This window comes from Pinus tabuliformis, chromosome 9 (assembly GCF_031772625.1).
Source record: "Pinus tabuliformis cultivar Carrire ecotype Pingquan chromosome 9, CPIR1, whole genome shotgun sequence".
Lineage (NCBI taxonomy): Eukaryota > Viridiplantae > Streptophyta > Pinopsida > Pinales > Pinaceae > Pinus > Pinus tabuliformis.
The window spans coordinates 158959165-158972960 of NC_142307.1; the positions used below are offsets into that span (position 1 = coordinate 158959165).

A 13796-nucleotide genomic window follows, 5' to 3' on the forward strand; every position below is an offset into this window, starting at 1 on the left:
AATACCTCAGGATCTATGACATATATTCCATGCTATATGAATCTTTATTCACCCCTGAATCTATAACTTTTTTTTTTTTAGCTTTCTCTTTTCCTTCAATTTGTTCCTAACCTAAGAAATTGCCATCCAATGAAAATCACATAATCTAAAATTGAATGGACAGAACGATATTTTGCTATGCTAGCTAGTCACAATGCTAGGATACAGAGAGTAAGAAACTAAGGAAAGTTACTAGCAGAGATCCTAGATCAATTGAACAAAAACAAAATAATTGAGAAGGATTATGCTATTGTTAATGACAAAGATCCTAGATTCCTAAATCAAAGAAGTACTGCACAATAATTAGCAAGGACTACTTTTTTTTTCAATACATTAAAAAATTTGTGTTTATGCTCTGCATTGGATTCATCATTCATCTACTGATTCAATATGTTAATTTTGGGTTGGCAATGCTCAAGGCTTAAAGGTAACTCCGCTTATTAGATACCCACATTCTTGCCAATCCAGTCAATCTATAAATTTGATATTTGTTTTACATGTTGTAGCCGTCATTACAAAGTGGTATTAAGTTTAGATTCCATGCTATTCTTTTCCTTTATTTTTAAGAAAGGCATGTTATTGCAACTCGTTCCATAACAGTGCATCTCTATTTAGTAATAATTTTTTTGCTTGTTTAATAATAGAAGCATAAAAGCCCTGAGAAACACAGATTCAGCACAGAAGTATTAGAGACCTAAGAAATTATTTACTGTTATTCATGAATAGGCATTAATTATATTAATAATTGAAATAGCTTTCAGGGCTTCACCAGACTTGTCAATCTTCGAAACAAGTAATATATATCATACAACTGTTGCCCATATTACTGTTCACCCTGTTGTCCAGGGTATTGTTTTCCATTCTCTCCTCCCCCTCCCTTTGAGCTCGCGAGCCATGACTCGGACCCCACTTTCTCTCCTCTGGTTATCGCCATTATTGGCATACTAGCCAGCGCTTTTCTGCTTGTATTCTATTATGCCATACTTGCTAAGTACTGCACCAGTTGGGAGTCGTTCAGAAGTCGGATGAGAGGGGGTGGTTACAATGATTCTTATGAGGATGAGGATCATATCTTGACCCCTTCAAATGACTCCTGGCCTCTGGTCACAGTTGGGCTTGAAGAGTCTACTATCAGATCTATCCCTGTCTATAAGTATAAGAGAGGAGATGGCTTGGTAGAATGCACCGATTGCTCGGTTTGTCTCAGTGAGTTTCGTGACGGTGATAGTGTCAGGCTTCTGCCCAAATGCAACCATGCTTTTCATTTGCCTTGTATTGATACTTGGTTGCATTCTCACTGCAATTGCCCTCTGTGCCGAGGGAATATCGTGAGTCCTGCTGCATCTCGGCCTGTAGAAGCTGCAATCGCAATTCATGATGAGGGTTCAGACACTACTGTTTCTCAAACGCCAACTGATAATCATCAGCAGAATTCGAGGGAGGAACCCATGCCTAGTTCACTGGGCAATTCAAGCAGTGCAAATGAGATCAATCCGAATGCTGTTATGGAAAGGAAGGAGGATACTGGAAATATTGAACAGGAAACGCATATGATTGAGTTAATGATGCCATCAGATGTCCGTGCCCTGAGTTATTTGGCAAGCAAGCACCGAAGAGATGACAGGATGGTTGGTTTTGGAGGAGATTTGCAGCCCATGAGAAGGTCAGTCTCCGTGGGTGCATCAAGCAGGCTTTGCATATCGATTAGTGATCTTTTGGCTATGCAACCGGGTTTTGAAGACGAAGATGCAAATGCGATTTGCCCTGAATCTTCGCAAAGGAAGAGGCTTGGCTGTGAGTTGTTAGCCCTTAAGGGTTTCAATAAACATTTGGGTCAGTGTCAGCTCAAATCCAAAGCTTCGGGTGATGCTTCCAAGAGTGGAATTCTGCATAATTTGAAAGGGCCAATGACCATGAAGAGATCGTTCTCTGGTGGCAAGTTTTTCCTCTCCAGGTATCACAGAGGTAGAAGTTCCATCCTACCCATATAAAAATACTATAATGGTTTGGGGAAGCTTCTATTTTGTCCACCTAAGTCAATAAATGGTTCAGTTGCAAGCGACAATTCTGTAAATTAATGTTTCAAAAACATTTTTTTTTTCTTCATGGTATACATGCTTGCACAGAAACCAGTGTCAAATCTTTCAAACCGTAAACCACATTGAAGATAGGTTTGCTCTTCACTGGACAAACCCTCTAAATGGGTATTTATACACCCCCTAGATTCAAATAATGTACAAATTTACTGTTTGTTCTAAGATGGAAAAACAAGGACCTAGAAATTGATCTAAACCCCTCGCATTATCAAGAAATAATATTTCCATAACTTAAATATGGCACTCTTTTGTTTTGAAGGGAAAACCTTATATCCTCGATGACAAGTAAAATACCTTTAAGAGTGAATATTAGAAGTCTAATTGCAAATTTAGCTTCTACTATTAGACAGTTACAAAATCATTAACATAGGCAACAGAGAAATAGCTCCCCACAGGTTCATCCTCTAATAAATTTAGATCTTATCATATATCCATGAAAATGGAGCTAATTTATCATATATCCATAAGTTTGTAGTTACTGCCAACTGCATTGTATTAAGGTTTCCGTCAATAACAATGAGAGGTGAGCTGGGACACTGAGAGTGGGGCAGTGGAGACTTGGGCTCGAGATCCCTCCTACATCATGTGGTTGTTTCCCAAAGGGTTCAGTTCACCCCACAAGGAGGCAATTGTTTGTTCAGTGGTTGAGCCTCAAGGTCATTCTCTTAGGAGGGGTGGTATATGCGAACAGTATACACTGTAAATGTTGTCCCAACTCTTGATAGGTTGTGGATGCTCACAAGCTTAAAAGAGGACAACAAAGGTGACATAGTATTGTTTCAGCTCCTGGAAATTAATTTTCCCAAAGAAACTTTTAAACTTCACATGAAGAAGTTTGGATCATGCAAGATAATATAGAAGGTGGAGGTAGAGCAACCTACTCTAACTCACCTAAAGAATTGGATATCTCACGTATGATGAACATTGCTTAGCTCTGCAAACATATGGAAGATGTGACCAAGAAACAAGGATGATAACCTTGCAAAAAGAGGAAGACTAGACAAATGATCTTACCGAGCAATGGAAAGGAAATCTCATATAAACCAGAAATTAGAGCAATTTTGAAATCCTAATTTTTGAACAATGAGATCCAAATATTTCTTATTTGGAGAAAATCTGATGCAGGAACATAAAGTCTACCTTCTAGAAGTAACGATAGGCATGAACTGCGATGGAGGTAATGCATGCTTGGCTGTAAGTAATGCTCGTCAATAGTCAATAGCTAGTTATGCATGAGAGGTGAGTTATTAAGAGAGAGTTGACGCTTTTGCATGGGCAGGGAATCTCGCCAAATTGGGCAGTGAATTATTTTCCATAACAGTAACAAAGGAGATAGCGATCGACTGAGGAAGGAAATGAGCTATGGTTTCTCCAAAAAAAAGAGCCAAGTGTTAGACTCAAAAAGACTGATAACTTGGGTATCTTGGCAACTACTAATTTTTCCCCAAATAATATATTTCTATTTGGGCTGCCTTTTTTTTTCAACAAATTGACTTTGTAAGAATTTTCTGTAATATGAATATATATTTCTGGAACTGGTTTGCATTCAGGAGGGTTGAGAAACCCCAGCAAGGCAAGGTTCCCACCATTTGCATGCCAAATGAACAACTGATTGTATGGGCATACTCCAGGGGCACTACAATTTATAAATAAAGAATAAAATCCAAAAATGCTAAAAAAAGAAACAGAGGTCGTCATTTTATGCTCACCTGAATGAATGATAAATTAGAGAACTCAAATCAACAAGAAATCCATTGTTATGGATTCCAGTCCATGTAACTTTTTAGGACCAAAACAGATGAATTAGGTCATAAACTACATTCTAATCAATTTTAACTCAAATAACTTCACATCATAAAACAAAAAATTGCATTAATTCAACCTAAACCCAACATAGGGTCCAAAATTGTAGTAAAAGCTGTTAAACCCTACCTCAAACCCTAACTGGACCCTTCTTTGTTGTTCTTCTTATCATCAGTAACAACATCAGTGACTAATGAAATGGGTCTGTGCTCAATGACTTCATCTATAAGCCCAAACTCCTTGGCCTCATCAGGTGACATGAACGTGTCCCTATCCATAAACTGCTCAATCTTCTCAATCTTCTGCTTTGTGTGCTTTGCATAAAGCCCATTAAGCTTCTCCCCGGTCTTTAATATCTCCTTGGCATGAATTGCAATATCAGATGCTTGTCCACTAGCCCCACCCGAGGGTTGATGGATTATGACCCTTGCATTGGGGAGGGCCCTTCTCTCCCCATGTGACCCTGCAGCCAACAGGAGGGAGCCCATGGAGGCAGCCTGGCCTATGCACAGTGTGGTCATAGGGGACTTTATGTACTGCATGGTATCATAGATTGCAAGACCTGCAGTGACCACCCCACCTGGGGAGTTGATGTACATGTTGATGGGCTTCTGGGGATTCTCGGACTCGAGAAAGAGGAGCTGCGCCACAACCACTGAGGCTGTGTCATCTGCTATGGGCCCATTTATGCATATGATCCTCTCCTTGAGAAGTCTGGAGAATATGTCATATGCTCTCTCGCCTCTTGAGGTGTGCTCTATCACCATGGGGATCAGGCCATATGACCTCCTGGGATTGAACTGATTCTTCAAGGGTTCGGCAAGTGAGCCATTCCAAGCTCCAGAGATCGCTTGAAAACATGTTTTGTTCACTTTCATTCTCATCGAGGCGAGACTGGCAGACCAGCGGCTCTCAACGAGGAAAACAAATGAAAAAGAATAGGAGTTCCTGAGTAATACGAATTTCTTTTACTCAGAACCCCATCGAAAACGTAGGCTCTTCAGACCCAGAAAACACAATCTTCCCATACTATGGTACCACATGTTAGGAACAACCTTTAAGGCATTGCAATCCTTCAATCGTCATGGCAAATCTCCAGTTATAATTAGAAGTTTCCAAAGTGCAAGAGAGCAATGACCACTGTAATAGCCATAAGAGAGCAAAATGAAGGTGTTGAATCATGAAGGGATTATGAGACAAAACAGTTCATTTCACAGAGCCACATCTCGTATTGTATTTACCCTAAATCTATAAACCTCTCATACACAGAATTGGTTGCCTGCCAATAAAAATGATTTAATAAAGAATGCTAAAAGTGATATTATCATTCCACATAAAACCAGAAGAAGTATCTCATAAGCACACATTACCCCACATCTCCATGACAGCATGCCAAATAACTAAGGGATGCCTACCGAAGCCTGATTCGTACTGTGCCCAGATTTACATAGGAATAAATACGAATTATCCGGAATCGATCATGAATGTTTACTCTATGCTCTTAACTTGCATGGCCCCCATTCCATATTTACTTGTTGAAATTCATGTTCAGAGAAAGTGATTCCTTTGCTCCATTCTCCAGCTTGGTCATTCTTCTTTCCTCTTCCGAGGGAAACCATTATGCTATTAATTTTCCATGCCCAATGTAAATTTTACCTTCTTAAGAGGTAGTTTATAACTTTATACCCCGTGTATTTTTCAAAAGTAGCTTCCAACCCATTAGAATAACGAACTAAATCTTTCAACATAAATATCTTCATATTTTATTAAACTACGACACTCATTTTCAAACACTCTAAGAACTTTCAACCATCATTAATATTACTTAGACTACTGCTGCCATTTCTAAGGTTATAATAACCTCGACATATCACAATAGAGAATTTTGCCTAAAGTTTGCCCACTGAATAAAAGATTCTGTTTGAACTCCAGCTCAAAGCAAAAAGGTCTATGCTATTCTATGGTACCCAATTTAAACTCTGGGTACATGCATAGAATTCTGGCTGTGCCCAAGTGTTGGTATCTGCCAAGAAAGATCAAGTCCTATTAGCTGCAGCCTATCTTGCAAAGCAGTGCATAAACAAGCTTTAGGACTCCAAAAACTTACTAGACTGCCCAGTGCAACAAGGAAACAATATAGTGACCTGTAGTCCCTCTGCCTTCTTTGCTTCTTACTTGGGGATGCATTCAATACCCTTTTTAGCCTTTTACTATACAAAAGCAAAGCAGTGCACTGACTACACTTGAACCTTTCTTTAAAATATAAGGATTTTCAATTTTATATTCTTCTACATTACTTTAAGAAAAGATAAAATGGCCTGAAAAATGCAGTACCGAGAATTCCCTCTGAACCTTTTCTTGCCACGAATGCTGTCAAATGTCCATAGACAATTTTAGAAATTCTGTAATGTGACTCAGGTTCAAAACTCTGCGGTAGCTGGGAGGAGACACCTAAAATCTAGTCATGTCAAAAGTTGGCATCAACCAGATCATGTGCAATCCTTGGGTGATTTTGACAGCTTAGATGCCCTTGGGTTTGGTTTCTTAGACAGGCTAATCCCCACAAGTCACTGACATGCTAGCAGGATAAAAAAAAAAAACAAGAATAATTTTTATTTTTCTCCTTTCCATTTTACTCCATGTTCCACCATGTAATTTAGTACTCACGACAACAAAAGTGCACACACCATTGTATGTTTAGTTGTCCATTCATGTTGTGAATCTGCAAGGTACTGCTTACAACACTCACAGGCATGCCAAGAAAAATGATGTTACAATTCAAATCCTACAGAAACAGATGCGGTTTAGTCAGCTGTCTCCATTGTTGCACGAAGCAAATATTGTCAGGATACCAGTTCAATTTTAATAAAACCAATACAGGACCCCATTTCAATAGAAGTGATAATACTCTGACCCCAGTCGTGGCCATGGTAGCTTTGAAAAAATTAACTTGTAAAGACTACCCCTCGTGTCAAATGGAAATCAACCATTGCACCTTTCACTTGCCTTTGTCAACTACATTAGATTCAAAATTGGAAGAATATCATTTTTCACTTCAATGTACTACCATCACTAATCCGATGATATCACATAATCAAACAAAAATTATAAACCCTATCGCTCAAATGCTATCTATCCACAGAGGGAAACCAAGCTATGTGGTAGTCACACATCCTCAATAAGTCCTGGACAATAGATTAGTAAAAAAATTGGACCTTACATGTCCTGTTGAATTAAAAAAAATGCAGCACCCTTTATAGTAGTCGGTCCAAGTTTAGTGATCAAATCCACAAATTCTGTAGCCCTCTGTTTCTCATTTACCTTAACCTTAGCAGTAGCATTATCTGATGCAAGACCAAGTGCAATGTATGAGCAATCCAATATGACTTCGAGCAGACGAGAAACAACAGCCAAGGGTCTCTTTTCAAAATATGCAGCGATAGCTTCTGGATCATATCGCAACAGAAGCGTGTCCTTCTCCTCTGAACTTCTATTATTATTATTATTATTTACTGTAACAACAGAACTGCCAACAACGGCTGCAAGAGTAATGGCAGCAGCAATTGGAAGAGAAGTTGTGCTGGTACTCACAATACCCAGACTTAGCTTGCTTGTATAAATCCCCAGTGCGCTCCCTATTTGCCCTGCTATGCCATAATAAAGCTTTTGCTGATCATCCACTGATATGTTGCTTAATTGTGAACTCAAGTATGTGAGTAAAACGCGGAGCCGATCCAAAACGTTTAGTACAGCATGGCTAAGCTCTAATACATTTTGACCGCCGCTAAAATGGTTCATGTCAATCGACACTTTCTGCAACAAAATTGAAGCCGAATTTCCTAATGATACTAGTAAATTTTCCGCTAATTCCCCCCCATGAACCAAACTAACTACGAAAGTGTTTTCTAGTTTGAAATCGGCATTCTCCATGAATTGCCTTATTGGTCCACCTATTCCAGGTAGTTGTGCATTACAGTAAACGGCCCTACTGTTTTTCTTTGACAACTTAATTGCATTTTCTCTTCTGGTATTGAAAAAATTTTGACTGTACCGGGGAATATGGTGTCTGGAAAATTTGGGGATGACCATGCTATAACTACTCTCATACTTATCTCGTGTTCCTGCATGCCAAAATCTGTTTGCAGAAGAGAAAGTCAGAAGATGGGCCTCCATTTTTCTCTCTGGCGCCTCTACTCACTTTGTCGTCGTCACTAAAAGAAAATAAGTGAAGCTTGGCTTCTGGGCGAGCAGGCCAGAGTCCTTATGCGCTTCATCGTCAACAAGGAAGAAGTGCCGCTGCTGCCACGCCACATTAAAAATGTCGCTGTTACCTTTTTGTTTCTACGCAGTAATCATCAGAATACGAGCGTACTTGTGAGTCTCCCCATACCCATCTCGCCAATTTTTTTTGTCTTCGGTTTTGTCTGCCATGGATGTGACTGGTAGACCAATCAGTGGACAAATACAGGGTCGTTTTGGCACCTGTGACTCGATGCAGAGCGCTCAACAACGTTCCCCAGCCAGCCCATGTCACGTTTTATTCTCAGAGAACAACCAAGGGCGGATTCTTGATTTCTGAAGCCGCGGCAGTGTGCAGAGAAGGCATCGGGTAATTGTATTTTAGTTATTTACTCTTCACTACAGACTTTTCAAGATCAAGAAGAATGAATATGGTGATTTATGAGAGATCCTGAGCATGACTAGATTTCCGAACTCGCCTGGGATATTCTTAGAGGAGCAGGTGGAAGGCTGGAGAAAAGTGGTGGACGCCGTGCACGAGAAGGGCGGGATCATTTACTGTCAGCTCTGGCACATTGGCCGAGCGTCCCATTCTGGTAAAATCTCCTCTTTGTTTTCGGTTTTTCTCATTGTCAGTTGCTGTTGGAGATTTTCCGAACAATTCGCAGTGTTAATGGCACATGGTCATGTTTTTTTTTTTTTTTGCAGTTTATCAGCCCGATGGAGGAGCCCCTGTATCTTCTACATACAAACCCATCGTAGATGGCTGGACCATCCTGATGCCAGACGGTAACCGGGGATACTATTCCAAACCTCAAGCCCTTGAGACCTCAGAAATCCCTAGGATCGTCAATCAGTTTCTCCTGGCAGCCAGAAATGCCATGGCAGTAGGTATACATCTTTGAATTTCTCCTGCTAGGCTTCAGGCCCTAATTAACTTTGATGTTCGGCAGTGTGTTTTGTCCTTCGTTGTGCCCAGAGAAATGAACTCCTTTAGTGGGAAAATTCTGGTTATTGGGACATCAAGCTTCTTCATCTAGGAGCTCGGTCCAGATTTTTTTTTTTATTTCTATAATATTATTTATTCTGTCAGGAATTTTACAAGCTCATTTAAGTTGAAGAAAAACACTAGCTCTGTCATATCCCTAGGAACTAAGCCATTGGACTGCTGTTGAAACATTTTGACATTCTAATATTTTGGATTTTCAGCTATTTAATAAGAAATTTGATTATGGAATAGCTATTTAGTGGGCTTTAGGTCCATATTTTGAACCTGGCTCTGATACCATGTGTAAGGGCCCTATCCTAGGGTCTGCTAATGGATCTAATTTTTCTGAATTAAATACGATAAGAGGTGATAACTTACTTACACGGCTTTTAAACAAATAAAATTTTGTCATTTACATTATAATCAACATAAATTATGGTGAGCATTCCATTGATATCAACTTAACAAGAGTAGTCCATGGAAAAATACCTGTTCCGGCGGTTGATGATGATACCTTTGTCTTATAGCTCCAGCTGAACGCTCCTTCTGACCGACCCAACCGGATTTACCTCCCAGCCAACTAGGAAACAAATTCCTAGCCCAGGAAACCTCCACAGGTTCCCTAGCCCTCCGTGCCCAAGTCCAACCAGATATAGTGTGTCCTCGAGAAGAATGTGCAAAACTAGATAATGATACTTTCCTCCTCTCAAACCCAAGAAACCTCCACAGGATTCCAAGGTCTCCCAAAATCATAACAAGGCCAAACAATCACAACCAACCCCCACAATCCTAAGCAAGACCCCAACTCCCCCTTTTCTTCCTTCCCCCTTCCCTTTTTATACCCTCTTTCCTCAACCACCTCTCATTAATGTCATTAACTCTCACCCATCCTTGGTTGAATTCTCTTCTAAGCTAGGAGTACATTTGGAATTGTGACATGAATATAAAATTGAGAATTTAATGGGAAAGGATCATGTCTTCTCCCAAGTAATCTGAAAAGTACATTTGGGAATGTGAAGTGTAATTACATGGAGAGGACCATGTCTTCTCCTTAGTAAATGTGAGGGTACATTGGGGAATGTGAAATGAATAAATATATATTGATGATAAGATGGAGAGGACCATGTCTTCTCCTTAGTAAATGTGAGGGTACATTGGGGAATGTGAAATGAATAAATATATATTGATGATAAGATGGAGAGGACTATGTCTTTTCCCAAGTAAATGTGAGGGTACATTGGGGAATGTGAAGTGTAATTACATGGAGAGGACCATGTCTTCTCCTTAGTAAATGTGAGGGTACATTGGGGAATGTGAAATGAATAAATATATTTTGAATTAATGGAAGGAGACCATATCCTACATAATATTCAAATTGAGAAGGTAAGTGGGAAATTTGAATAATGGAAATCATAAATTTATTTTAGACCAATATTTCTCAATATTTTCAGATAATGTAAATATTAACACAATTTGTAGGATAAGATTTAAGTGGGGCATTACAATTTTCCTTTTTGAATTGCTCAAGGAACTGTTTGTTGTAGAACTTTTGCAGCTCTGGTAAATGGTACATTAGTTGTAGGCTATCTGCTGAGAAATACCCCATGACATCTTGCTTGTGATTCTTCAAGGTTCGGTTTGTGATGTATCCCTCATCAATTACCCATTTGACCATGTTCATGTATGGGATTATTTTTGGTCTTGCAGGTATGCGGTGTAGGAAAGAACATGTTGTTTCAAAATAGGAGGCATCAGATGACTCCTGAGCATCTTCCATGGCCTTTGTTACCAATGGCATAGGTTGCTTATTTTCTAACAAGTTGTACATGGCCTCCCATGTCGTATTTCCTCTATCTTTGCTGCATGTGGTATCAGAGAAAAGTGACACCATTTCTAATTTCTCAGATGCAGTTCCCTTCCCCTTCTTCCCCATTGTTTCCAACGATGTTCTCTGCGGAGTTTTCCTGAAATGGATAAAAATGGAAGTTATTGGATAAACACGAGCGAGAATGATAGTGAGAATAAATGATATAGTTAATCCCAAAAAGGTGACAATATAGGAGTTATTATTCAGAATGCAGAAGAAAAGATATAGTATCACGTCGACCTGCTCTTTAACATAAATTCCATTAAATTCATTAAATAGCCACTAAGGCTTCTTATCATTACTTTTATTACTTATTAAATTACCTCATTTCAAATGGTAGGGACGAATTTTTAAGGTGGCGAGTTCTAACTGCGAGAATGCTGATTTTTCAATTGCGATGCAATATCGCATATTTGATTGTGCACTTTCTCAAGGTTCTTTAGACTTCTCTGGGATGCGAGATAAGCAGGGCATCCTTTACTGTTTGGAGCGTAGCTTTCCTGAAGAGGTAATTACTTCTTAAAGTTATTTTCACTACGTGACAGACTTAACTTACAATTTATAGCATTTTCTTTTATCGGGTCCAGGCTTTATCACATTTTGGAAGTTCGCGCAGTTCATAAGATTGGATTTTTAAGAAAATTGATGTGATGCAATATGGTTGACTCTTTTTATTGCAATATCGCATCTCGCATGTTACGACATGCTTTGCAAGCTACTTCGTTTGTGAACGCCAATATGTGAGTGTGATAAGCACTTTATTTATAGGAAATTCCTTAACTCTTAGTTTTTTAATGAAAAATCTAATGAAGTCTAAGTCAAATGTGGTGATTCATTTTATTGCAATTCGCAAATTTCGTTTGTTAATTAACTGTTCAATGCACTTCGTCTAGTGTATGTGAAAAGGTGAGAATTTCTAGTCTTAGAGGGTTTTGACTTGATATCTTGATTTATTTCTAAAAATTCAAAGGAAAGCACCTAAGTGCTAAACCTTTCTTGGAGGGTTTTTTATAAAGGTTCCCCATTTATTAATCAACAAATTAACCATTAGATTAATAAATGGGGGGTTGTTGAGTAGCACAACACCTACTTAGACACATTTATTCATGTTGAGTAAGTGCACCCTACCTAGGCGCACTCCATGTTGAAGACATGCGCCCCGTCAATTTTCATGCATGAGCCAACTTGTTGCATGAGGGCGTACTCCTAGAAAATAGGATCCTCCTTAACTCCACTTAACTAACCCTTCCATGTGATGACAAGTGGCACTCATGCATGATTCAATTTTTCATGTTAAATTCTTTAAATAAACTTAGTTAATCATTATTTCCATCATCATTTCATCTGAGTTGAGAGCATAGCAGGCAAATCAAGAATCTCTTCATCAACTAGTGAAACAAGTAAGTTTGCATGTCCAATATTTTACTGTTTTTCATTATTTCAAAATCAAATATTTCTTTTTTTGATGTCGATCACTTGTTTTGTAGTTTATTTTCTGGAGTTTTAGCTAAATCTTTGTCTTGCAAGTGTTAATCCACTGTCGCATGCAACAGACTCTTCACATTATTGAAACCCTTCATTTTCCACCATGGATGCAACAACAACTATAAAGCGTTGCATATCATTGTTCTCCTCATATGATCATCAAATTCTGTTGTCTAAACTTGTTTCTGAGCTTCTACCAGGCAAACTTCAGCCTTGAAAACTGCAACTTGTTTAACCCAATTTTCTTCTTGAGCACATCACAAAGGCACGAAGCCTTTCCCTCCAAATCTTTGGATTGCTAAAGTGCACCATCTTTTCCTTAACGTGCATAAACTCATCACAAAGGCTTTAAGTTCATTTCCATTCAACCCTTCGGCATGTGACAATGCACCCTCCTTTCCCTTTAGCGCATATGCATACTTTGAAGGCCCAAAGCTTTGAATACTTCATCCTTCATCCATATGGAGTGTGAAAATTTTCCCTCCTTGTCTCATTGGATACATGGGTGCATAGGGAATACTTGAAGGTCATCTTTCCAATTCCTTCGATCCTTCAGGGTGCTATAGTGCACCCTGGCTGATTTTTTCCTCTTTCTCTAGCACATGAGTGCCATTCGAAGCCTTGAATGACCATGCATGTCCCATTTGTGCTTTGAAAGTGAACACTCTTAGTTTGCTTGTGTATTTTTTCTTACATGCAAGTTATTTTTTACTTTCATTCATAGTTTTTCATGATCTATCATCCGTGATGACTCTTTGAACATGATTTACAAGTTATGCTGCATAGTTAGGCAGTTTAAGTTGATCTTGTCATTATGAGTGTGATTCCACAAACAGGTGTTGTTGGGCCTCCATTTTGTCTTATTTTTACTTGAAACCTATCATGACGTTGTTTGGAAAAATGATTATTTTCGAGAGTATTTGTTACTTCCGTTGTTTTATAAGGATTAAAACATTATTAATAAAGGTTTTTCTATTGCAAGTTTAGAATTGATTTGATCATGCTTTTATACAAGCTATGGACCTGCATTTACTTACTTGTACTAAGCAATGGATTCCTGCACCATTTTATGGCAACCTGCACTTTGAAGGATTCCTGGACTACACTCACATTCCTGCACTAGAGGATGTGTACAATTATGTTATAATGCTCAAATATGATTTCTAGAAGTAGAACAAGTTAAAAGCATGTTTGCCTCCAAATATAGAAGGGAATTGGCTACTACAACATCAGATACCATTATCCATGGATGACATCTCAAAGTCAGTGAAAGAGACAT

At 38.8% G+C, this 13796-nt stretch overlaps 1 protein-coding gene across 1 annotated transcript; it reads left to right on the plus strand.

Annotated features, from left to right (window-relative positions):
• Positions 1 to 909: 909 nt before the first annotated feature.
• Positions 910 to 2331, plus strand: LOC149147608 (RING-H2 finger protein ATL52-like). The gene has a single exon (XM_089439732.1). It carries the CDS (start codon positions 1065 to 1067, stop codon positions 2028 to 2030), a length of 966 nt encoding a protein of 321 aa, XP_089295858.1. The 5' UTR covers positions 910 to 1064; the 3' UTR covers positions 2031 to 2331.
• The last annotated feature ends 11465 nt before the right edge of the window (positions 2332 to 13796 follow it).

Coding starts and splice junctions, on each gene's coding strand:
- LOC149147608 (XM_089439732.1), top strand. CDS start 1,065: ATGAGAGGGGGTGGTTACAATGATTCTTATGAGGATGAGGATCATATC.